This window comes from Xenopus laevis, chromosome 8L (assembly GCF_017654675.1).
Source record: "Xenopus laevis strain J_2021 chromosome 8L, Xenopus_laevis_v10.1, whole genome shotgun sequence".
Classification (NCBI taxonomy): domain Eukaryota; kingdom Metazoa; phylum Chordata; class Amphibia; order Anura; family Pipidae; genus Xenopus; species Xenopus laevis.
The window spans coordinates 130,798,587-130,826,199 of record NC_054385.1 but is presented as its reverse complement, the minus strand read 5'-3'; the positions used below and the strand labels follow the sequence as shown (position 1 = coordinate 130,826,199).

The following is a 27,613-nucleotide window of genomic DNA, read 5'->3' as shown; positions in this document are numbered from 1 at the left end:
CAGAATAGTAGTAATATTTATTGGAACATTTGGCGCCCTTGGATAGACTATTTAGAGAATCGTTAAACCCACATGGTATAATAAGAATCAATTTGACAGACCCTTTGATCATCTGACTAGTACTTTTTGTATAACTGATATGATAAGCTATGTGGCATTTACCCCCAAAACCCCACCTTTTCCCTCCCCTTTTCTTTCCTTCTGTAACCCCCCCCCCCCTCCTCTTGAATACTTTTGTATGGATAAAATCTTAAATAAAGATATTACACACATAATTACTACATGGCAGCACAGAAACCAGTGCAATTAGCATCAGAATTGAATAATCAGCAAACCTGTAGCATCAGCTTATATTACAGCCAGGGAAGCTCATTTTCTGCTGGATAATTAGTGACGAGCCCTAAGCTTAGCTTTTCAACAGCCAATCAGAGCCCACTGAGCATGTGAGTGTCACAGACACTTTCCAAGATGGTGACCCCCTGTGACAAGTTTGAAGTCCTGGATCATTGCTGCTATTGACAAGCTGAAACTTTAGCCTCGTGCAATAAGTTCACTATATAAAATAGACATTTTTAGCCATATTCATTTTTAGGGTGTCTTTCTCCTTTAACTCTATAATAGCAGGCAGAAGCAGCTTGACCTGCCTTTTAAGCCATGTTGCTTTATTTTTAATCTTAACACAACTTTTATTTGATTCGAATGTAATTGTTTCTTGTAATGACTTCATTTTTAATCTTTCCGATGTTGCCTTGGTTTTTCCATTCCCTGATTTCTCTCCTGTTCCCTTGTACCCCTTTCTATCTGGCTGCTTTTATTCACCCTCCATCCCCTTGTTTTGTTCCCTTCTCATTTATACCTCTTTCCTCCTAGGGCAATAACTTACTGCCTCATTTTTGATTGATCAGTGTGTCTGTCATGAATGTGCAACGGTCACTCTTAGGGGATTTTCATTCACATAAGAGGTAAGAGGGGGTGGGGATTTTGGATTCCTTACTTGATATAACAACAGACTTCTGGCGCGTTATATCCAGGCGCTCATTTCTTATCCGGCAGGTCGCAGGGGAACAGTCATCTTGTTTTATGGAAGATGATACCCGGTACAGGGTTATGTTATCAATATATTTTACAAAATCTTCAGATTTCAGTGTGTTCTCCTCGCTGTCTGTCCACTGTATTTTGGGCTCAGGATACCAGCCGCTAGATTCACAGATCCTAGTCTTGTATCCAGTTGGGGCTTCATTGTTTTCTTGAGTATGGATGGTGGGTTTTTTCCCAAAAGCTGAAAGAGAACAGATTGTATCTGGATTGATATTCATCACATAAATGTCAAGTGACAATAGCCAGAGAGTTTTACTTAAAAAGGAGCTGATATTAAAGAGACACTAACAAGAGGTTATTTATTAAACCTCAATTTTTTCTGGTCAGGGTTTTTGGGGTAAAAAACTTGAATTTTTCATGGAAAACTTGAGATGTATCATACCCTGATGCTGCAAAAAGCCCAAATCCGAAAACCCAGCATCTCAAGCCTGTCGAGAATGTCCCTATCCCAATTTGGAAGTGTAGTTGTCTACACTGGGTTTCAGTGTCGGACTGGCCCCCGGGATTCCAGGAAAACTCCCGGTGGGCCAAAGTGTCAGTGGCTAAACTTTTGGCCTATTTCATTGGCCATTTCCTATTATATGAGAACAACAAGTCTAAATAGTTGGAATAATAGATTATAGTATGTAAAGAAAACAAACTAGAAGAATAGAGGTTGATTGAGGAGAGGAAGAATATTAGTACTGAGAGTGGCCCCTAGTCTAAGGTTTTTGGGTGGGCCCCTGGTGTCCCAGTCTGACACCGCTGGGTTTTGCCTGATAATACAAAAAAATAACGGTTTTCGGTTGATAAACCGGAAAAAAATGAGCGATTCGGGAGTAAAGTCCAAAATATTTGTATGATTCGGGTTTTCACTCGATTTCATCGAGTCTTTTTGCAATGTGATTTTTTCGGGATTATTTTAATGATAAATAAAGTAAAATCGTGTATGATGAAGTGCAAAGACGTGAGATGCGGATGCGCGTCAAACCTGAAAGCGGTGCAGGCGCACATCATTTACAGTTTGACGCGGAAGACATTACCCCCCCAGGTCACTAGACCCCTAGACTTATCAGGAAACAGGGCATGGAACTGTCTTATGAACCATTCAGCCCGAATATCAGAGACAGGAGACCAGAACCTCTCCTCGGGACCGTAACCTTCCCAGTATACAAAATATTGTACTCTACCTCTGGAAAGGCAAGAATCCACCAATCTCTGTACCTCATATTCAGAATGACCTTCCATAGAAATTGGAGGAGAAAGAGGAAAACTGTTGTACAGCTCTGGCGGGCTTTAACAAGGAACATGGAAAGAGTATGAAGTTGTAAGTTCAGGTGGAAGTTCTAAAGGAAAAGTACTGGGATTGATGATCTCAGATACAGGAAAAGGGCCAATGAATTTAGGCCCCAAATTGGTGGAAGGGACTTTAAAAGAAATGTTACTAGCAGATAACCAAACCCTGTCTCCCACCTGATAATTCGGAGATACCCTACAAAGCTCTCTTTTGGGCAGCTACAGCAGAAGATAAAGAATTTAGCACCTTCTGCCAAACTTTAGACAAATGATCATAGTAACATAGTAAGTTAGGTTGAGAAAAAGACACACATCCATCAAGTTCAACTTTTTAACTCAATTTTAATCTGCCTTACTGACAGTTGATCCAGAGGAAGGCAAAAAAAAACCATTTGAAGCCTCACCAATTTGCCTCAGAGGGGGAAAAATTCCTTCCTGACTCCAAAATGGACCAGTCCCTGGATCAACTTGTACTTGTACTTATGCCTAGTGCAGTCCCATTAAGGGTATAAGTGGATATTTTTACATCCCAGGTGCATGACTTTACATTTATCAATGTAGGGACCAGTAGAGTTAATCCTATGGTCTAAGTGTTAATTTCCCTCCCTGGGAGCCTCATGGCCTGAGATACAAGTTTTCTCCCTGAACTTTGCAGGGACAGAGCTCTTGGATTGGTGCAGCATGGCTGATCCCAAAAGGAACCACAAGGTGGTGCTGTGCAATCATATAAAGTATGTCATGTAAAGTTACATTGTTATATAATAAAGTGTGTGAGTGATTTGTTTCCTAATGGGACCATCCAATGGTGCATTCCCGGATCCCATTAGGTGGAGGCACTGCCAGAAAGAAGAATTCCCAGTACCCTTTCACCTAGCAAAGGGGACTCAGGACCTGTAAGTCGGTAAATAATGTGATGTACCACTTTGACACCAGGGGGGTGGCCAAAAATGGGTTACATCACCATTGAATCTCATTTGCCACTTAGCTGCCCAGATTGCCAGTTTGTCAAGATCCTGTTGCAAGTGCCACATCCTGGATGGAATTAATTGGGCTGATAGTTTTGTGTGCTTTACGAAGGCCTTCTGGTACAAAGAGTTTGCTTGGAGGTACGTTAGAAGTTAGATTAACCTGGGCTTCTGACAAGGAGGATACAGATCTGGACTCAGTGCTGCCACAATCACTTCCTTAGAGAGAATAGAATCAGGTTTGGGTTACTCCTTAGGACTGTAGACAAGACTCCTAGAAAGGGCATCTGCTTTAGCATTCTTTATCCCAGGCCTATATGTTATTACAAAATTAAAGCGGGTAAAAAACAATGTTTACCTGTCCTGTCTGGGATTTAAGCGTTAAGCGGACTCAACGTATAACAGATTCCTATGATCAGTAAAAACTGGAACCACATGAAGATGTCTCCATTCCTCAAAAGCCCATTTTATGGCCAGTAATTCTCTGTTACCAATATCATAGTTAATCTCTGCAGGAGAGAACTTCCTAGAATAGAAGGCACAGGGATGAATTTTATTGGTAACAGGGTGTCACAAGATGCCCTGGTTCTCATTGAGAATATATACAACATATGTGCAAGATTGTGATTGGTTTTAATGTGGGGAGGGTCTATGAGAGCTGTTATTTAAGGATTGAAAAAAAGCTGATTAATCAGAGATTGCCTATGACTAAGTGCTAGGTAAGCATGAAATGCATTAGGAGCCATTAGGGGTAATAAACTTGTATTTTTATTCTATAAGCATGTTTCTGGAAGTTTTTGAAAGTTATGTAGTTATACCTCTGTTTGGTCACTAGAGGATTCCAACATGCTCTGAAATGTTTACTACAGGTCTGTATCCAAGTTAGAGTTGCAAGATGGGCCAAGATTGCCCCTGGCCAAAAGGCATTGCTAAATATTCATAATGTACATCCCGAGTGTGAAAGACCATCTTCCCATTCGTCCCTTTCCTCATTTGGATTATATGCGCCCCTTAGATTGAGTTTAGAAAAAACCATGGCACCCTTAACTCTTTCGAATAGTTCAGTGATCAATGGAAGGGGGTAATGATTCTTTACCGTGATCTTATTTAAACCTCTATACATGGCCTCAGGCCCTCATCTTTCTTCTACACAAAAAAGAAGCTGACACCTGCAGAGAAGAGGAAGGCCTTATGAAGCCCCCCTCCAGGTTCTCCTTAATATACCTCTCATGGCTTGAGACTCTGGAAGAGAAAGATGGTATGTTCTACCCCTCGAAGGAGAAGAACCTGGTATTAAATCAATAGCAAAGTCATAGACCTGTGCGGTGGAAGGGTCTTGGCAGATTTTTTTGAAAATACATCAGAGAAAGAAGAATAGGAAGGAGGTAACCCCTCTAGAGAAGCTGCAGCAGAGTATGGAAAGATTTAAAATATGAGAGCTCACAAGCTGTATCCCACTAGTGAGCCAATCAACTCGGGGTTGTGTTTCTGCAACCATGGTAGGCCTAGAATTACAGAAAGAGGGCAGTCAATAATGTAAAAGGAAATTTGTTCGGAATGATTACCCAAGGCCATAATGAGGTTTTCAGACATAGAAGACACCAACCCACTCCTAAGGGAACTATCATCAATAGCCAAAAATTTGAACTACGGTTTAATGGGTATACCGTGTCTATGCACAAACTTTATATCTAAGAAGTTCCCAGCCACCCCAGAATCCAAAAAGGCAGGACACAGTATGCAACCCTTATTCCAATTTAAGTAGACCAGGATTAGTATTTGAGAAGAAAATTGTTAGGTATCAGAAATGGCAAAACCCAAACAGGGCTCCCCAGACCTGTTTAGGTTCTACCGTTTCCCGGCCTCTTGGAACAGGTATTGTGAAAGTGCCCTTTATCCCCACAATATAGGCATAAACCATCAGCCTACAAGCCTTTTCTTCAAAGGACAAGCAGGTAGATCCCAATTGTATGGGTTCCTCAGAGGGCCTAGGAGCTCAGAGAGAGGTTTAGGTCCAGAGCCTGAGGAAATAATAGGAGGGGTGACTATAGGGAAATCTTCCTGATGTCTCTCTCTATGGGACAGATTCCTTAAAGGGGTGAATTGTTGCCAGCGACCTCTTCGCTAGCGTTACTTTACTTTACAGTGCGAGCATTTCATAGTGAAGATGCGCTAGCATTCGTGTCTATTGAAAATTCGCTAGTGATCTTACGCTTAGGTCAATTTGAATAAGGCGGATACATTAAAGTTGTATGGACGTATGGAGATGGTGCAAATGCTTGAAGTTACCAATTTTTATTACAAATGTCCAAGGAACCTTAATAAAGACAAAAGAGTTGATATTATGCCCTACACATGAGCCCACTGTAAAATGAATGATCCATATGTTCCATATGTTCTCAAATGTCTGGGAAAAATGTTAAGCCAAAAAAAGTTTGTTAGGATTTTTGCAGGCATTCCCACTTAAAAAAAGTAAAAGTCACCAGTGTTTTTCAAACTTTAAGGCATTTTCGGCAGACAGGATATGATGTAACTGACATCAGATCTGCTGAAACATCAGCAGAAGCAGTGTGGTCGGGATTGTCATAAATGATGGCCATAGCCTTGAAGAAGGCCTCAAGAGTGAGATGGACTGGATCGTTAGGGGATAGGCTGAATGCCCAAAGCTAAGGATCCCCTTCTAATAGGGTGATTACAAAATTAGCCCTCGACTCCTCAGTGGGGAAGAATGGAGATTGAGGTAGAAACCTAAAATGTAACTTGCAGGCCTCCCGGAAAGTTAAAAACCAGCACTGAACCTTTCAGGTAATGGGAGTTTGGGTTCTACCGTAGAATTAATGAGGTGCAGGTAGTGACCTGCTTGGGGAGGCCGGAGCTGGCATGGGAGCAACTAGTTATTGCTGAATTGTGTATAACCTTACCAACAATCTTTGCAGACACTGGACTATCTGGTCCTGTTTGGATTCTTTTTCCAGAGACACTGGAGCAGGCTTGGCAGGATTGCTTCCGTGGTGGCAGGGGAAACAGCTGCATGTTCTGGCCCAATGTAATGTTACGATTGGTGTCCCAAACCCAGAACAAACCCCAAGGTCCCAGCCTCAGCCTATGTTTCTGCCTATAACAACCGCCTTTCACTTTGGGAGGAGCCCTAGTGAGAGGAACAAGGAGAGAGTTCTGGGCAGTCAAGGGAACCAAATGTTTTACAGAAGGAACGGGGAAGAAGGAGTGTGATCATGGGACAGGTAACAGTTGGGCAGCGCAGTACCAAATCAGGAGACAAGAGCGTAGTCGAGGTCACAGGTCAATAACACCAATATCGCAGTACAGTAACAGGATCAATGAGAGAAGTCAATAAACAGGCAAAGGTCAGGACAGGCTGCAAACTAGGGATGGCCAGGGACAGGCAAGATCAGGAGCAGAATAGACAACTGGAAATTGCACCCAGGAACTATGAAAATAGACCTACGATGGGCAGTCAATATTTGGATGAGGCCCCTTTAAATATTTGAATTTTTGCGACAAATGCAATGACGTCAGACACGAGTGCGCATCAAACCCGGAAGTGGCGCAGTTTGCAGTTTGACCTGGAGGAGAATGGATGTGGCAGGTATCCCCGCCAGCCCCCTAGACCACCAGGTAGTCTTACAGGTACAAGGACAGGTATTCTTACAGGACAAGACGAAGGAGGGCCCTGTCCCATAGAGCCTACAATCTAAATTGGAAGAAAACTTAAGGTGGCAATAAATGTACAGATATTATTGTATGAAACAAAGTTTAATGCAATATTCGATGTGGGTATGGTGGGAGATGGTGGAATAATGAGCGAATGCAGCAAATTGCGCGTCAGAAGCTCATTATGGGCTCTGCACAATATGCCGGGAGCTCCCTCAGTGCAACTGTCCTAGCAGTGGTGGGGGGGGGGGGAAATTAAAAAAAAAAAAAATACTGCAGGCTCTAGTAAAATATTTTTGCCCAACAGGTGCCCTTTAAAGCTGCAGGTTATAGTGGGTGACATTGCATTATAAGTGCCTTTTCCTCATGAGGGGGTCTGAGAGTCTACCCCAGAGAACTCCCACTTCCTACAAGTATCGTAGCTTGCATTCTTTCATTTACATTCCAGGGGGCATTTGTAAATAAACTCAGAAGTCCTTTAATTGAAAAAGGGATTTTAGATCTATGTAGACAGGGCAGCACAGAGGCTCACATCTGCCTTGATTGTTGGTTTAAGGGACTCTCAGAGTATAGTTAAAAAATCTAAGGGTGGGATCCTGGGAGTATTTTCAACCTAATATGTGTGTTTGGAAGTAAGTTTTTGCCTAGGGGAACGATAACATTTTTTCTGGAGGAAACCTCAGGATCAGGTCTGAGGAATAGTGGCTTTTCACTAGGGATGCACCGAATCCAATATTTTGGATTTGGCTGAACCCCCGAATCCTTCACAAAAGATTCGAATACCGAACCGAATCCTAATTTGCATATGCAAATTAGGGGTGGAAAGGGGAAAACATTTTTACTTCCTTGTTTTGTGACAAAAAGTCACGCAATTTCCCGCCCCGCCCCTAATTTTCATATGCGAATTCACAGGGGCGGACTGGGGGGCCCGGGGCCAACCAGGACTCCTGTGCAGGGCCCCCGCTACCTTCTTGAAATGAAGCGCCGCTCTGCATCACTTGGCACGCATGCGCAGACGGCGCTGCGATGTGCCGAAAAAATAACAATTCTAGGGGTCAAATTCAGGAGGGGTGATAATGCCAGGTTAAATTGGGAGTCAAAACTGGATGGTGCTGACTTAAGGATAAGGAAATAACTGGACGCTCTCCTATGGATAAATAGTGAAATCAAAACTTACCCGGTGCCTGTGCTTCTGTATCTGTCTTACGTTTATCCATTGCCAAAAGCTTTCTACTTATATATCCACAGCTTCTTCTTCCAAAATCTTTGGAGGAGCAATCTAAATCATGTCAAAAGAGGGATTATTTACCTGTGGACTAAAGAGTTGGGTTGAGCATGTTATGTCATGTGGCCTTCTTTGTCAATATTTACTTGAATTTTAGTTTTTTGAATTTGAAAAGATGTTTTGTGGGAAAGCGATGTCAGGTCCCGCACCTTGCACTGAAGCTCTTAAAGTGGACCTGTCACCCAGACACAAAAATCTGTATAATAAAAGTCCTTTTCAAATTAAACATGAAATCCAATTTCTATTTTTTATTAAAGCGTTCATAGCTGTTGTCAGCTCATTTAAAAATCTCAGCTGTCAATCAAATATTGTCTGCCCCTCCTCTATGCCATGGGCAATTACTTTCACTTTCCATTCAGCACTTCCTACATGTCACTGCTCTCCCCACATTCCCCCATTCTCTTCACCATTTAATTGTATAACCAGGACATGGGGATGGACATCAGGTCCCCCATTCTGGTGCACAAACAAGATTCTGAGATGATACAAGACTTGCCTTAATAACAGTGTCCTCAAAATGGCTCCTGCCTGCTTGTTATAATTATGAATTCCCAGACTGAAGGAAACAAGATTCAAATAATTTGTATAGTGTAATTAAAGTTCATTTTGCTTGACTAATGTGATAAAATAGAATTTTTTATATTTTTTTTGGGTGACGGGTCCCCTTTAAGAGTTTGGGCATAAGGATAGGCACAGCCTCTAGGCATGATCTTTATAAGAGGGTGTTGGAGGTTTATTTGACTGTTCCAATTGCCTTGAAGGACTGAGTAATGCCTAAACATTAACAGAATACCCCTCCAAGTTTTTCGATTTGGAATGGCTCTTTTTTGATTTGGAAGGCCCTTTGTAATGAGAACATTTATGTGTGTTGGATATAATTGTCCCAGAAGCCTTTTCTTTTGCAGTGTCCTTTGGCAAGCAGCATCCTTCGTCAGGTTTACCAGGCCTTACTTTTCATATATTTATTTATATTTAATTTTGAAATAAATTTGAAATCTGACATGGGGTTAAACATATTGTCAGTTTCCTAGATGCCCCCAGTCATGTGACTTGTGCCAGCACTTTAGGATGGAACTGCATTCTGGCAGGTGGTTATTTCTCCTACTCAATGTAACTGAATGTGTCTCAGTGGGACCTGGATTTTACTATTGGGTGCTGTTCTTAGATCTACCAGGCAGCTGTTATCTTGTGTTAGGGAGCTGCTATCTGGTTACCTTCCCATTGTTCTGTTGTTAGGCTGCTGGGGGGGTGATATCACTCCAACTTGCAGTACAGCAGTAAAGAGTGACTGACGTTTATCAGAGCACAAGTCACATGACTGGGGGCACCTGGGAAACTGATTTGTCTAGCCCCATGTCAGATTTAAAAATTAAATATAAAACAATGTGTTTGCTCTTTTGAGAAATGGATTTCAGTGCAGAATTCTGCTGGAGCAGCACTCTTAACTGATGTGTTTTGAAAAAAAAAACAGGCAATGTTTCGGCTCAATCTCGCCCTTTCTAAAAAGGGCGAGATTGAGCCCGAAACGTTGCGTGTTCTCTGACCTAATAAACACTTCTTTTCACTTTTGCAACCAATAGTTGCAGCAGCGGTAATTTTTCTACTATTTATTTTGCCCCTGGCCAGGGCTTCCGGACTGTGTTGAGCTCTGCCCGTGATATGTCAACATGCCATGGATATGAAGGGCTCCCTGCAAGGAGCTTACCATCTAAATTATTAAATTATTCAGAACAATACATTCATAGATATTGATAAAAGAATACAAATTAGTAACACAATTCTTACCTGCAAATGAAGTGTGAAGAGTGGCTAAAATGACCATTAATTTGAAGATGATGTTCAGTCTAAGCCTGGCCATGGCTCTTGTCAACTTATATCTGCAACACAAGGTACAATAGGACTGGTATAAAAACATGCTTTATAGGGGCTGACTCATAATATGATTTCTTGGTTAACCTGTACTTTTAGATTTAACCAATATATACCTTCAGATTTAGAGGCTTATTTTAAGTTCTTGTATAGTTTATTTTACCTACTATATTGATTGCTTGTATTTTTAATTGTTGATTTTTATTTTATGCTGCAGTGTATACATTTAGAGGCAGCTTTATCAAGGGTCGAAGTGAATTCGAGGGAATTTTCGAAGTAAAAAAATTCGAAATTCAAAGTATTTTTTTGGATACTTTGACCATCGAATACGATACTACGATTTTGAATTTACTTCGAATTCGATTCGAAGTAAAATAGTTCGAATATTCGAATGTTCAATAATCGAAGTACTGTCTCTTTAAAAAAACTTCGACTTCAATAGTTCGCCAAATGAAACCTGCCGAAGTGCTATGTTAGCCTATGGGGACCTTCTAATGCATTTTCCTAAGTTTTTTGTAGTCCAAGTAAAATCGTTCGATCGATTGTTGTAATCGTTCGAATCTTTCAATTCGAACGATTTAATCGTTCGATCGAATGATTTTACTTCGAATGCAAAACGGCCAAATTCTGTAAAAAAAACTTCGATATTGGAAGTCGAAGAATAGCTATTCGATGGTCGAATTTCGAAGTATATTTCACTTCGAAATTCGACCTTTGATAAATCTGCCCCTTAGCTTTAGCCTTTTAACCAGTGCAGTATAACAACAATGTGCCAGCCCCCCCATTCTTAGGCTCTCAAGCTCCCTCCCTACCCTACTTTCCCACTGTGCCACTACTCATACCAATAAAGCAGGTCTTCCACAGGTCTGCTGTATGATGGTTAAGCCACCTAGATCCCACTCACACAATATGATTGAACCTAGACTTTCACCTGCTGATTCTTATTCTATAATGTTAGGTTGTGCCATATTTGGTGGTTCTCCTTTTGCACATGGACATTGACATGACCCACAACTGGTAAAGTTCCCGTGTTCTCACTCACTCTGTCTGATATATTGGTTCCTGTTTCTACTCTGATTACTGCTTGGCCTGACCATTGCCTGTATTGTGTCTATGTGATTATTAGCCTTTGGATACTATTCTGCTGGACTTTGGCTGGTTCTTCAGTGTTAAGCCTCTTAAATCCCAAATACAAGTCTTAAAGTCCTGACAATATAATCCGTCTCTTCAGAGAAACCACCTTCACAGCTGGAAAAATACTCTTTATGGCATATTTGGAGGCTTACAGTGTTCAGCAAATTGACATTGGGTAAGTGTTTCAAGCTTTTGTCACCACATTTGGTGATTTGTTTACACCTGATGCCTCCTCAGATAAAGAACCCTGAATACTCCCTCCTCCATGCCGTAGCAGTGATCCTCAAGCTTATGGCTTTGTTAACAATTCCTTGTTCAATTTGAATTTCTACCATGCCAATTTGCATCTGAGATATTTGACTGTGATTCAAAGGCCCTTGGTTCTGCCTCCAGCTACTCCACTTTCCAACCTGCAGCAGGATGTTCTGTTGGCTTCTGTCTATATAGTGGTCAGAAGCATAACTAGAGGGGGGGCGGGCCCTGGAGCAGGATGCGCAGCCGGGCCCCAGCCCCCCTACATACACCCGGAAACTGGCCGGGAATATGCGCCGTACAGCAGCGCACGGACTGCCAGGGGGCCCTGAGGGGGTGCGGGCCCTGGCCCGCTTGCACCCCCTGCTCCCCCGGTAGTTCCACCACTGATAGTGATGATTCTTACTTTGCCAATAATTTATGCACTCAAATCCAACTGATTTGAAAAGCCCAGTGTCTCCTGAATGTGCCAATACCAGATATGTATTTTGTATAGTTTTATGGAGATCCAAAGCTCCCATCAGTACACTACCATTTTTTGCAAAGTTTTCCTAACATTAGTGGTTTTTAAGAATTATCAGAAAATTGCCTAAGGGTGGTGGCAGATGGGGAGATTAGTAGCCCAGCGACACAGGAAGGAATGTGAATCGCTGGAGGGATGGCATTCGAATCGCTTCGTTTTTCCAAAGTTGCCAAAGTTAACTCATGAGGCAACTTTGGGCGACTTCGGTAAATCGAAGCAATCCGAATGCCATCCCGCCGGCGATTCACATTCCCATTTGTAGTTTATTTATTACAGTCTGGTATGATAAATTTGTTATCCCACCTAGTGGACCCTTATCTTGTCTTTTCAATTGTTCTTGCCCCACTTCTGCAACCCTTGTAAACCCCCACCCTACTCTGTCTTTGTATATGTAAATGTCATGTTTCCTATAATGTAACATCGTTAATCTCGAAAGCTTGCAGTTTTTACTTACTCGGTTAGAAATAGAAGGTATTGCCTAACCTCATATTTCCTTCAACATAACCAGGCACTTTCATGTCTAGAGAGAAGTCACTTGGCCAACACCCAAGAAGTGGTTTATTTATCAAAACAGGATGTAAAACTGCGTATTCAAGCCTTCACACTGTACCAATGGTAAATTCAGCATTAGGTGGTTTCTTACATACTTTTAACTTCAGCGCCATCTTTAAGGCGTTGGTCATTTCGTAATCTTAATTATAAGAATCACTCATTCACTCAGGATAAGTCTAGATAAAAGTTGTGTTGGAGGAGGGGGGCAGAAAGCAGATAAAACAGCAGTAATATGGAGACAAACATCCCTTTGCTTAAGTCAGTAATAAATAAATATTAGGTGAAATGAAACGGATCAGATTCACTCATTACTACAGGGAAACTTGGTTTTAGGAGATAAAAAACAATATTTTCGTCTGCTTTTCACCACCCCAGTAACAGATTGGACATTGAAACTGATTTTTTAAGAAACATTTAAATATAAAAGATGGCACAGTGGCAAGTTTGTGTATAAATACCCCCAGAGCTCACAAAAAGATGGCACATTGGCAAGTTCATGTATAAACACCCCCAGAGCTCACAAAAAGACAGCACAGTGGCAAGTTCGTGTATAAACACCCCCAGAGCTCACAAAAAGATGGCACATTGGCAAGTTCATGTATAAATACCCCCAGAGCTCACAAAAAGATGGCACAGTGGCAAGTTCATGTATAAATACCCCCAGAGCTCACAAAAAGATGGCACATTGGCAAGTACATGTATAAATACCCCCAGAGCTCACAAAAAGTTGGCACATTGGCATGTATAAATACCCCCAGAGCTCACAAAAAGTTGGCACATTGGCAAGTTCATGTATAAATACCCCCAGAGCTCACAAAAAGACGGCACAGTGGCAAGTTTGTGTATAAATACCCCCAGAGCTCACAAAAAGACGGCACAGTGGCAAGTTTGTGTATAAATACCCCCAGAGCTCACAAAAAGTTGGCACATTGGCAAGTTCATGTGTAAATACCCCCAGAGCTCACAAAAAGTTGGCACATTGGCAAGTTCATGTGTAAATACCCCCAGAGCTCACAAAAAGTTGGCACATTGGCAAGTTCATGTATAAATACCCCCAGAGCTCACAAAAAGACGGCACAGTGGCAAGTTTGTGTATAAATACCCCCAGAGCTCACAAAAAGTTGGCACATTGGCAAGTTCATGTGTAAATACCCCCAGAGCTCACAAAAAGTTGGCACATTGGCAAGTTCATGTGTAAATACCCCCAGAGCTCACAAAAAGACGGCACAGTGGCAAGTTTGTGTATAAATACCCCCAGATCTCACAAAAAGATGGCACATTGGCAAGTTCATGTATAAATACCCCCAGAGCTCACAAAAAAATGGCACAGTGGCAAGTTCATGTATAAATACCCCCAGAGCTCACAAAAAAATGGCACAGTGGCAAGTTCATGTATAAATACCCCCAGAGCTCACAAAAAGTTGGCACATTGGCAAGTTCATGTATAAATATCCCCAGAGCTCACAAAAAGTTGGCACATTGGCAAGTTCATGTATAAATACCCCCAGAGCTCACAAAAAGATGGCACAGTGGCAAGTTCATGTATAAATACCCCCAGAACTCACAAAAAGATGGCACATTGGCAAGTTCATGTATAAATACCCCAGAGCTCACAAAAAGTTGGCAGAGTGGCAAATTTTTGTGTAAATACCCCCAGAGCTCACAAAAAGATGGCACAGTGGCAAGTTCATGTATAAATACCCCCAGAGCTCACAAAAAGATGGCACAGTGGCAAGTTCATGTATAAATACCCCCAGAGCTCACAAAAAGATGGCACATTGGCAAGTTCATGTATAAATACCCCCAGAGCTCACAAAAAGTTGGCACATTGGCATGTATAAATACCCCCAGAGCTCACAAAAAGTTGGCACATTGGCAAGTTCATGTATAAATACCCCCAGAGCTCACAAAAAGACGGCACAGTGGCAAGTTTGTGTATAAATACCCCCAGAGCTCACAAAAAGTTGGCACATTGGCAAGTTCATGTGTAAATACCCCCAGAGCTCACAAAAAGTTGGCACATTGGCAAGTTCATGTGTAAATACCCCCAGAGCTCACAAAAAGACGGCACAGTGGCAAGTTTGTGTATAAATACCCCCAGATCTCACAAAAAGACGGCACAGTGGCAAGTTTGTGTATAAATACCCCCAGAGCTCACAAAAAGTTGGCACATTGGCAAGTTCATGTATAAATACCCCCAGAGCTCACAAAAAAATGGCACAGTGGCAAGTTCATGTATAAATACCCCCAGAGCTCACAAAAAGTTGGCACATTGGCAAGTTCATGTATAAATACCCCCAGAGCTCACAAAAAGATGGCACAGTGGCAAGTTTGTGTATAAATACCCCCAGAGCTCACAAAAAGATGGCACAGTGGCAAGTTCATGTATAAATACCCCCAGAACTCACAAAAAGATGGCACATTGGCAAGTTCATGTATAAATACCCCAGAGCTCACAAAAAGTTGGCACAGTGGCAAATTTTTGTGTAAATACCCCCAGAGCTCACAAAAAGATGGCACAGTGGCAAGTTCATGTATAAATACCCCCAGAGCTCACAAAAAGATGGCACATTGGCAAGTTCATGTATAAATACCCCCAGAGCTCACAAAAAGACAGCACAGTGGCAAGTTCATGTATAAATACCCCCAGAGCTCACAAAAAGACGGCACAGTGGTAAGTTCATGTATAAATACCCCCAGAGCTCACAAAAAGATGGCACATTGGCAAGTTCATGTATAAATACCCCCAGAGCTCACAAAAAGTTGGCACATTGGCAAGTACATGTATAAATACCCCCATTGCTCACAAAAAGATGGCACAGTGGCAAGTTCATGTATAAACACCCCCAGAGCTCACAAAAAGATGGCACAGTGGCAAGTTCATGTATAAATACCCCCAGAGCTCACAAAAAGATGGCACAGTGGCAAGTTCATGTATAAATACCCCCAGAGCTCACAAAAAGTTGGCACATTGGCAAGTTCATGTATAAATACCCCCAGAGCTCACAAAAAGATGGCACAGTGGCAAGTTTGTGTATAAATACTCCCAGAGCTCACAAAAAGTTGGCACATTGGCAAGTTCATGTATAAATACCCCCAGAGCTCACAAAAAGTTGGCACATTGGCAAGTACATGTATAAATACCTCCAGAGCTCACAAAAAGATGGCACAGTGGCAAGTTCATGTATAAATACCCCCAGAGCTCACAAAAAGTTGGCACATTGGCAAGTTCATGTATAAATACCCCCAGAGCTCACAAAAAGTTGGCACATTGGCAAGTACATGTATAAATACCCCCAGAGCTCACAAAAAGATGGCACAGTGGCAAGTTCATGTATAAATACCCCCAGAGCTCACAAAAAGACGGCCAGTGGCAAGTTTGTGTATAAATACCCACAGAGCTCACAAAAAGTTGGCACATTGGCAATTTAATGTATAAATACCCCCAGAGCTCACAAAAAGACGGCACAGTGGCAAGTTTGTGTATAAATACCCCCAGATCTCACAAAAAGATGGCACAGTTGCAAGTTTGTGTATAAATACCCCCAGAGCTCACAAAAAGATGGCACAGTGGCAAGTTCATGTATAAATACCCCCAGAGCTCACAAAAAGATGGCACAGTGGCAAGTTCACGTATAAATACCCCCAGAGCTCACAAAAAGTTGGCACATTGGCAAGTTCACGTATAAATACCCCCAGAGCTCACAAAAAGTTGGCACATTGGCAAGTACATGTATAAATACCCCCAGAGCTCACAAAAAGTTGGCACATTGGCAAGTTCATGTATAAATACCCCCAGAGCTCACAAAAAGTTGGTACATTGGCAAGTTCATGTATAAATACCCCCAGAGCTCACAAAAAGATGGCACATTGGTAAGTTCATGTATAAATACCCCCAGAGCTGACAAAAGACGGCACAGTGGCAAGTTCATGTATAAATACCCCCAGAGCTGACAAAAAGACGGCACATTGGCAAGTTCATGTATAAATACACCCAGAGCTCACAAAAAGTTGGCACATTGGCAAGTACATGTATAAATACCCCCAGAGCTCACAAAAAGATGGCACAGTGGCAAGTTTGTGTATAAATACCCCCAGAGCTCACAAAAAGTTGGCACATTGGCAAGTTCATGTATAAATACCCCCAGAGCTCACAAAAAGTTGGCACATTGGCAAGTTCATGTATAAATACCCCCAGAGCTCACAAAAAGACTGCACAGTGGCAAGTTTGTGTATAAATACCCCCAGAGCTCACAAAAAGACAGCACAGTGGCAAGTTCATGTATAAATACCCCCAGAGCTGACAAAAAGATGGCACATTGGTAAGTTCATGTATAAATACCCCCAGAGCTGACAAAAAGACGGCACAGTGGCAAGTTCATGTATAAATACCCCCAGAGCTGACAAAAAGACGGCACATTGGCAAGTTCATGTATAAATACCCCCAGAGCTCACAAAAAGTTGGCACATTGGCAAGTACATGTATAAATACCCCCAGAGCTCACAAAAAGTTGGCACATTGGCAAGTTCATGTATAAATACCCCCAGAGCTCACAAAAAGTTGGCACATTGGCAAGTACATGTATAAATACCCCCAGAGCTCACAAAAAGTTGGCACATTGGCAAGTTCATGTATAAATACCCCCAGAGCTCACAAAAAGTTGGCACATTGGCAAGTTCATGTATAAATACCCCCAGAGCTCACAAAAAGTTGGCACATTGGCAAGTTCATGTATAAATACCCCCAGAGCTCACAAAAAGTTGGCACATTGGCAAGTTCATGTATAAATACCCCCAGAGCTCACAAAAAGATGGCACAGTGGCAAGTTCATGTATAAATACCCCCAGAACTCAAAGCTGGTTGGCACAGTTATTACATGATTTACTGCCTGTACTGCTCTCTGGCTTTGACTGGAAAGTGAACCAGTAGTCGGCACAGTTTTGAATAAAACAAAAACAGAGCCACTAACCGTGTAGGTGGGAGGATGATGATCAGCTGTAGACTGCAGGGCTTTAGTGTGATAATCAGGTCCTTCACTTTCTCCCGCGCTTAAAAAATCAGTGAACTGAAGGAGGCGGGAAGCTTCAGTGCTGGCCAATCAGCAATCAGCTGCTGCTAACGCTCTCTCCTTGTCATAGACAAAGTAATTTGCATTGAATGTGACGAGGGAGGAGCGAGCGCCAGGGGAGCTGCAAAAAGTCAAGTCGTGCTGCAGAGAAGAAAAACACAGAGGGATTGAGAGAAAAACTTCAGTGCTGGGTGACTGTCGCTGCTACTGCACTACGTCATTGCTAACATCTGTACCCCGGCGGTTTCAGAACACTTCACACGTCCATTGATGTAACTCTCACAAGTAACACCCGTGTCTAGGAGTCACATGACACATTGGTAATCCTATCACAGTAGAATCACACCTCTGTGAGTTCAGGTGTCGCCTCTTTGAAGAGTTACAATGGGCCATTGTGAATGGATTAGTGGAAGAGTTTATTTGCCAAGAGCTTCCCACACCAGTTAGTTGAACTGAAGGAGTAGTGAGACGTCTTTAATGTTTTAGAATCACTTCTATTAGATATAAGTCTGTAGAGTGATGCGGCACATACTGCATCGACTGGCCCTGGAACCTGAGAAAACTACTAATGTAATTAGAGGGCCTAGGACCCGCCGGGTTTAACTAACTAACTTCGAGTGAAGGATTCGAAGTAAAAAAACTTCGAATTTCGAGTAGTTTTTTGTGCTCCTCGACTATCGAATTGGCGTAAATTCGCCTGAGTAGAATGATTCGAATAGATTGCGCGCAAAAACGCTGCGACTATTCGCCCGTTCGATAGTCGAAGTACTGGATCGAGCGCAAAAACGCTGCGACTATTCCCCATTCGATAGACGAAGTACTGGATCGAGCGTAAAAACGCTGCGACTATTCGCCCGTTCGATAGTCGAAGTACTGTCTCTTTTAAAAATACTTCGACTGCCTACTTCCCACCTAAAACCTACCGAATTGCTTTAAAAGCCTATGGGAAAGTCCCATAGGCTTGTTTTCCCAGTTTTTGATCGAATAAAAAGGCATTCGATCGAATGAAAATCCTTCGAGCGAATATTCGATCAAGCGCCTATTCGCCTGGCGAATATTCGCCAATTTGACTATTCGCCAGCGCGTAAATTCACCCGAATTGCCGATTCGATTCTATTCCCCAGTCGGATTTTGAATGATTTAACCCCTCGAAATTCAACGCTTAATGAATTTGCCCCTAAGTGTCTGGGAGGCTTTACTTTTCCTTAAAATTATATTTTCACTCAAGTTGCTAATATTGCCTCATTCATTATGCTGAAACAAGTAAAATAACACAAGTGTGAGTTAAAAACTTTTTACACATAAAATTGTATAAAATATTTTTCACCAGTTTACCACCACTTTTTATATTCCAAAAATGGTCTCTCTCTCCACTTCTGTGATTTCCCCCCAAAGAGTCTGCAAATAAAATATTTTTTGTAAAAACTTACATTTTAAAATAGCTCTTGAAAGCACCTCACATTGGGGTGTATTTATCAAAGTGTGAAGTTAGAGATCTCCACAGTCTTCTAGAGTGAAATTCAGCCACTCTCCATTCATTTCTATGGGATTTTTAAAAGAGTATTTTTAAAAGAGAATTTCACTCTAGAGGACTGTGGTGATCTCTAACTTCACTCTTTGATAAATACACCCCATTGACTTCTACAGATCGGCAACTTTTAGCTGGCAACTCTGTCAATCTGAGAATGTTTTTGAATGATAGTAAAAAAATAAATCAAGACAGAATTTATTTTGAAATTTGAGTATTTTAAATTCAACAATTGGAAAACGTTGAATATTGAAATACAATATTGAAATACAGGTTAATCAGATTCTGCTTCACATTTATGGGCTGATTCACTAAGGGTCGAATATCGAGGGTTAATTAACCCTCGATATTCGACTAGGAATTGAAATCCTTCGACTTCGAATATCGAAGTCGAAGGATTTAGCGCAGAAAATTTGATCGAACAATCAAAGGATTATTCCTTCGATCGAACGATAAAATCCTTCGATTCGAAGGATTTTAATCCAACGATCGAAGGAATATCCTTCGATCCAAAAAAGTTAGCCAAGCCTATGTGGACCTTCCCCATAGGATAACATTGACTTCGGTAGCTTTTAGATGGCGAACTAGGGGGGGCAAAGTTTTTTTTAAAGAGACAGTACTTCGACTATCGAATGGTCGAATAGTGGAACGATTTTTACTACGAATCCTTCGATTCTAAGTCGTAGTCGTAGTAGCCCATTCAATGGTCGAAGTAGCCCAAAAAAACCTTCGAAATTCGAAGTTTTTTTACTTCGAATCCTTCACTCGAAGATATTGAATCGGCCCCCTTAATGGTAATATAAAATGAGGTCTCACAAAAGTCCAGAGTGGATCATTCTCATCCTCGTGACATGGGATTTGATGTCTCTGAAGCTGTGAATGTGATTCTAAGAACAATGTTATTTTCACATCCACCCACTAACTTAGGAGCAAACTCATTCCAAAAAACTAAAAAGAATTACACGTATATTATACATTTTTGGTTTAGAAAGATCAATTACAATGTTATTACTTACGCAGTCCGGATGTTTTCTCTCTCCTCTCTGTGTTGCAGCAAGAAGAATACTTTTACTTTCATTTCACTGTAATATCAGCCGTTTCAAATAATTGGGGGTAGACATGAAGGATGTCAGTGATTTAATTATACAAGAATTGATTTGCTGCACAAGCGGATTGGGAGCAGTTTAACTGGGAGAGGGGGTCAGGGAGAGGGGGTCAGGGAGAGGGGGTCAGGGAGAGGGGCAGAAAGGCACAGAGACATACAGGCAATAACAAATATGTAAATATATAAATATTGCTCAGTACTATTAAGGGGGGAAAGGAACACAAATACATTATTATTAACATTATTAATATGTATTTATATAGCGCCAACATTTAGGGGCTGATTCATTAAGGGTCGAATATCGAGGGTTAATTAACCCTCGATATTCTACTAGGAATTGAAATCCTTCAACTTCTAATATCGAAGTCGAAGGATTTAGCGCAAATACTGCGATCGTACGATCGAAGGATTATTCCTTCAATCGAGCGATTAAATCCTTCTAATCGAACAGTTCGAAGGATTTTAATCCAACGATCGAAGGAATATCCTTCGATCAAAAAAACTTAGGAAAGCCTATGGGGACCTTCCCTATAGGCTAACATTGAGTTCGGTAGCTTTTAGCTGCCGAACTAGGGGGTCAAAGTTTTTCTTAAAGAGACAGTACTTCGACTATCGGATGGTCGAATAGTCGAACGATTTTTAGTTCGAATCCTTCGATTCGAAGTCGAAGGTCGAAGTAGCCCATTCGATGGTCGAAGTAGCCCAAAAAATACTTCGAAATTCGAAGTTTTTTTACTTTGAATCCTTCACTCGAATTTAGTGAATCGGCCCCATAGCGTAGTGCTGTACATTCTGATTCACTTACTGCAGGAGAGAGATGATATATGTGCTGATCTAAAGGGAGATTCAGATTTAAAAGGAAATCTAATGTGGATGGTACATGTAGAGATTATTTGGTGTTATTGTTACAGGTTATAGAGGTGGATCATCAGACAAATGTCCTTATTGTTGCAGATGGTCTAATAGATTTATTAAAGGAAGAGAGGCCCAGGAATATCAAGGGGCACGAATGTATCATAGACGTAGGAACATCCTAAGTTGGTAGAAAAGTACTGGGGGGAATAAAGGAAAGGAGAATATAGAGAATGAAAAAACTTAAGAGAAAACAAGATCCAACAGAATATGATGAATGGATATCTCCCCTATAGATATGTAGGGACCCATGGGTTTATCGCCCTCCCTATGGTTTTAGATCTCCTTGTTACTGGGCAAAACTCATGTATCTGTTTATTTAATTTCATATTTCTTTGATTGGCCCTTAGTATGACCACTTCCTGATACACTTTAATGTAGTGTTTGGTTAGGGTGGATCTTTGGCCTTTATCTGTTCAACCAGGTGGATGTACCACTGGGATGAACAAGGCCCCAGTACAGCTGTTCTGCCCTAGAGGGACCTGTACCGCTAAAGAAAGTCGGGGAGCAGGGAGCCCGCAAACGAGGCAAAAATAGTTATAGGTTAAATATTGTCATAACACTTTCTAGGAAAGCAGAGATAGTGAGGTTGGATAGAACAAGCAAGTAGCAGGGAGTAGATTTCCCGTAGGCTCTGATTTGCCTAAAGAGAAGGGACCATTGTTTAAAGAGGGATTAAGGCCTAGGCCCTAGGGGTAGATTTACTAAAGGGCGAAGTGACTAACGCTGGTGAAGATTCTTCAGCGTTACCGCTTTCAGGGACTTCGCAGATTTACGAACGGGCGCAGGCGTCACTTCACTAGCAAAGGAGACAGACGCTAGCGTTGATTCGTACTCTATCGCCAGGCGAATTTTCACTCTGGCGAATGGGCGTTAGATGCAGATTTTAATGTTACCTCTTTCGCGAGACTTGCCTTCACCAGCTCAGACCAGGCCAAGTGTTGCGATGGCTGCGAAGCCGTCACTGGCAAATTTTCGCCGGTTAGTAAATTTACCCCATAGTCTTCTCCCTAATCCATTTAGCTGTATGGGATCCAGACCTTACATCTATGGATTTGTGGGTTTTTAACCCTGTGGATCTTTGGCCCAGCTTTGCATGTTAGAGTCAAGTGTAACCCTTGCTATACTCAATTCAGCTCAGTGTCGGACTGGGGGGCCCGGGGCCCACCGGGACAGCTGTCTAGGGCCCCCCTCTGGCCTCCCCGTCCGGCCCCTACTTTGAAGTGCGCCGGCGCGCACGCATTCTGGCGCGCTCAGCGCGCACGCACGATGCTGTACTCGCCGCATCGGCGCATGCGCAGGCTGCGCGGCGCAGTTTTTTCTTTCCGATTTGTGAATGGAGAGAGGTGGTCTGGCCCGGCGGGGGCCCATGAGGGTCGGGGCCCACCGGGTTTTTTCCCGGTGTCCCGCCGGGCCAGTCCGACACTGATTCAGCTGGACATAACCCATTATAACTTAATATAGCCCAAAATAGCATTAGAGATACGTCGGGAGGAACATTTTAAGCTCCTCTCAAGGACAGATCTCTTTTACATGGAACTTCTCACCTTAGTAGCAGAAGAAGGGTCTCCAGGCTGAACTATATTATTCATAACTCATAAGTGCACAGTTTAATGCATGTTTTAGAACTAATCAGCATTTGTTTTTCACCCATAATGCAGCATTTTCCCCATAATTGCAGTACTAATCACTTAAGGGGGCAATGTGCCTGGTATAGTTGTGGCTGTTAAAATCTATTTATTTATATGTGCACTTTAGAGGTAATTTAAGGGGGTTATTTATTGACGGTCAAGTTGTGTTTTTCCCTTAAAAATTAAAGGGTATTTTCACAAAAAAGTGTGAAACTGTGAAGATGTGTAATTCTCTCCCTGAATCAGTGATACTGGCTGATACATATTTTACTTATTACTGTTACTATCTATCACCAAATAAATGTATAACTATAAATGTATATAAAAGTATATAAAATGTGTAATAATACTAATAACATAATAAAAGTAAATAGAAAACTATATATTTTACTAAATTCCACTGCTGAAGTTATCCATAGCAAACTATCAGATATTTGCTTTTATTTTTGAACTTGTAGTAGAATGATGAGTCAAGATGCCCTTTGTTGTAACTTCCCATAAATCTTCTCCAGTTGGGGCTTTTGTGTTCAAAAAAAGATGTTATTGCTCATACCACGGAGTTCAGTAGGATATGGGTCAGGGGCGTAACTATAGAGGAAGCAGACCCTGCGGTTGCAGGGGGGCCCAGGAGTGTAGGGGGCCAGTGAGACCCTAATTAATTAGCAATTTTAATATATCTTGGTAAAATAGGCCAACTTATAAATATTTTGGGGCCCTAAATTGAATTTGCTATGGGGCCCAGTAACAACTAGTTACGCCACTGATATGGGTGTTACAACTGTAGCCAATTACAGCATTGCCCTTACACAGGTAAATATGTACTGTGATGCTCTATTAGGTCTGCCAAGCGGCCCACTGCCCACTGCCCACCCACTGTCTGGTATTGTACAATGTATGGTGAATATCCCTCTCTACATCATACTAACAGTTAATTTAAAGGTGAACAACCCCTTTAAGGCAGCCTTTTCTACCTACCCCTAGTTTTGGTCTAATATGCTAAATTGGAGGTAGAAGCCAAGTTGACTGAGGGGACTGAGGTCTTTTCTTGGCGTTTACTGTCACAACTGGGGTGCTCTCTTTCCCATGTTCAGGCAATGGGTGCGGAATGGTTTTTCCATTAAAACTGAATAAGACAAAAGAAGCAGAGTGAACCAATAGATTTTGATGCTGCTTATGGGGCTGTTTACATGTAATACTCAATGTGACCACATGGGACCTGTCAAGGGATGTTCCCCCCTAGAACCAGTGGGTTTCACAAATGGCTTGTTATGACATCACATGACATAATCAGCTCTTTATATCAAAACTATTAGACAACTACAACTGAGATATATCTCTTAAAGGATAAGTAAACCTTAAAAATCAGTGAATGTAAAATTGATGAGGGTGCTATTCTAAACACTTTTGTAATCTACATTCCTTACTTATTTTTTTCTCCTACTACTGACCTTTGGATTAAAACTCGACCTGTTTCCAGGTAACTTCTACAACTGAACTCCATTTTCCCCAGACCTCTTGCCTGCTTACGAACTTGCTCTTGCTCACCTTCCTAACCACAGATTGACTTGTTTCCATCTTTTCAACTCATTCTGCATTGTTTTTGTTTTCCATTGTTACCATTTAATCCTTTTGCTGCACGTCACATGACTTCTGCTTCCATTCTACCTAGCAACATGCATAACCTGGGTTACACAGCACATAGACTTTCTCCTACAAACTTCTCACCTGAGGTAGTTCCTAACAGATGGAGGTCTTATTACTGATCTTTTTGTAAAACCTACGGACAAGAACACATTGCTTCATTGTGATTCATTTCGAAATTCGCAAAACGGGCAAAAAAATCATGAAAAACGACTTTTCATGCCCATTAAAATCAATGGGCGTCCATTAATCGTCGCCGGCGTCTAAATTGTCGCCAGCATCAGAAACGTCAACAGCTTCAAAAAACCTTTGATGCCGGCAAATTTTCACAGCAAATTCGCAAATTTATTCACCGGAGGTGAAATGCGTAAATTCAACGCAGATTCGCACTTGACGAATAAATTCACCCATCACTACAGATCAGGTATCCGGCAACCCTCTTAAGACAACATCGGTTGGAGATTGAGGACCTTGGTAATGGAGCAGTTATTATGAGCAAGAAACAATAGGACCTTCTCTTGTCTGTCCCACAACTGCTTAAGCGGTAATATGATTTGCTCCCTATATTATGTTAAATGTTTTTAATTTATGGTTATTTTTTTTTTTTACAGATACTGTGTTACGGCATTAAAGCCTGGATGAAGGTAATTGTTGAGATATGACATTGTATCTGTAATTGTAGCCTTTTTTACTTATTTTTGTTTAGATCGGTCCTTGTGATGTAGTAATATGTCTATAAGTGTCTCTGTATACAATAGTATAAAGTTGCATGACCATGTGTAGATCAGTAACTTGAAAAAAGGAGCCGTGTTTGTGTGGTGTTTATACAAATGGCCTGTAGATATCACTGTACACAATAGTTATACTGTGAATACACAGTACTTCCTAGACTGTTTAAAGGTGAGAGAGTAGGAAGTTACTGTTGTGTAATGGCTGCATGAACCAGCTAATAAAGCACTGTTATACTCTCCTCATCCTCGGCTATCAAAACATAACAAATTGGCAATGAGATGCCTCTTCTACCTCTGCAGCAGCCTGCACCTTTTCTACCAAACCCTGGTGAGCCTGCCATACCTTTTACTGCTGGGATCTGTATGTTTGAAAATTACATTATTGCTGCTGACCAAGGGGATATTTCTGTTGCTAGAAAGCTTTACTTATTCACTGTCTGGGAGCAGAGGGACAGCGTATATTCTATACATTACTATTACCTGATGAGACTTATGAAACTGCTCTTATTGCTATAAAGAACTTTTTCATGCCAAGAGTAAATGTGGTTGCTGAAAGATATAAATTCCGCCAACGTGGACAGCGTAATGGCGAATCCACAGAACAATTTGTAGCAGCTATGAGAGAGCTGGTTGTTACCTGTGAGTTTGGGAATCTAACAGATGAAATGCTAAGAGACCAAATAATGGAAAAAACAAACTCACCTCGCATTAGAGAGAGACTGTTCCTAGAGCAGGATTTAACCCTTGCAAAGGCTATTACAGTTGCTAGTCAAATTGAAACAGCAGTGGCAGAGGCTAAAACTCTCAGTCAGGGAACTGCTGGGAATGTACAGACTGTGAATTCAGCACTGTGGCCTAATAATGCACAGTCACAGGCAAAATACAGTGCTAAGGAAAGGAATTCACCTACACTGCAAAACCGTGCTGCAAATACAAATAGAAAATACTGCTTTCGCTGTGGTTCAACACGACACGTCCTGCAAATTATGTTACATGTTCTGCGAAAGCTAAACTGTGCCGCAAATGCACAAAAGTAGGACATTTTGCTAAGATCTGCCGTAGTTCTGCTAAAGATGTTCATGAAGTCACTACTACAAGTGTCACAGTATTAAGTGTGGATAAAGCTGACACATTTATTCCAGACAAGTTTATATGCACTGTCAGTGTCAGTACTGCTTCTGCTGGCAAGGGACACTCCATTGAAGGAACAGAAACACCAAAAAATGTAAGTGTTTTAAAGTAATGAAAATATCATATAGTGTTGCCCTGCACTGGTAAAACTGATCTGTTTGCTTCAGAAACACTACTATAGTTTATATAAACAAGCTGCTGTGGAGCAATGGCGGAAATTGAAAAACAGCTATATGGCACAGGTTAACTAATGGATAACAGATAACACCATTAGGCAGACAGAACTTATCTGCTGTGTAACTTGAGCCTTTTCTCCTTTGAATGGCTGCCCCCATTAGTACACAGCAGCTTATTTATATAAACAATACTAGTGTTTCTTAAGCAAACACAGCAGTTTTACCAGTGCAGGGCAACACTGCATTATATTTTAATTACTTTAAAACACTTTTATTTTTTGACGTTACTGTTCCTTTAACCTGATGCTTGATACAGGTTCAGCTGTTTCTATACCACCAAAGGAGATTTTCATGAAATACTTTGCAAAAGATCCGCTTGTTGCACCTGCCCTGAAACTGGTCAGTTACTTAAAGGATCCAATCCCTGTGCTTGTTTACTTGCCAGTGACTGTACAATTTGAATCAAATACTGCAAAATGTGACTTTTACATTGTGAATAAGGGAACTGCTATACATGGAAGGGATCTCTTTGCTGCATTAAAGCTACAATTAGTTGATGGTCTCATTACTACAGCACCAGTGCCTGCTACACAGCCAGTGTCTAAAATTTTACCACAAAGCAACACTTCACTGGGTTGTGCAAAGAACTTTGTACACAAAGTTAAGTTGAGACCAGATGTAAAACCAGTACGCCAGAAATTGAGGTGATTGTTCTACTCTATAAGGGAGACTGTCTCATAGGAACTAAAGAAACTGGTAGAGCAAGATGTGATTGAAAAATCAGAATCCTCTGCCCTGGATCTTCAGAGTGTTTATCATCAATCAAGTATTACTGCATGAGGAAAGTAGAGACCTCACTGCATTTATCCCCCATGATGGTTTGTTTTGGTTCAAGCATATACCTTATGGACTGGCTTCAGCACCGAGTTGTATTCAAAGACTGATGTCTTCTATACTCCATGACATACCTGGTGTAGAATGCTACTTGGATGAAATAATTGTCTACGCTCCAACTATGGATCTTCATGACAAGTATCTAAAAATGTCCTGAAATGCATTGATTC

General features: G+C 41.5%; 1 protein-coding gene across 2 annotated transcripts in view; it reads right to left on the bottom strand.

The window, feature by feature from the left end:
* The window catches only part of LOC108699447 (erythroid membrane-associated protein), a 37,130-nt gene extending 16,726 nt beyond the window's left edge, over window positions 1-20,404 (bottom strand). Inside the window, exons 1-5 of one of the 2 annotated variants that reach the window (XM_041573722.1) lie at window positions 20,239-20,404; window positions 17,596-17,835; window positions 10,081-10,172; window positions 8,188-8,289; window positions 995-1,279 (exon numbers count right to left, since the gene is read on the bottom strand). In XM_041573722.1, the coding sequence (XP_041429656.1) occupies window positions 995-1,279; window positions 8,188-8,289; window positions 10,081-10,153 (460 nt within the window). In that variant the 5' untranslated portion in view covers window positions 10,154-10,172; window positions 17,596-17,835; window positions 20,239-20,404. The remainder of the gene's footprint in view (window positions 1-994; window positions 1,280-8,187; window positions 8,290-10,080; window positions 10,173-17,595; window positions 17,836-20,238) is intronic. The other variant, XM_018231532.2, reaches the window with a different exon arrangement.
* Window positions 20,405-27,613: the final 7,209 nt, after the last annotated feature.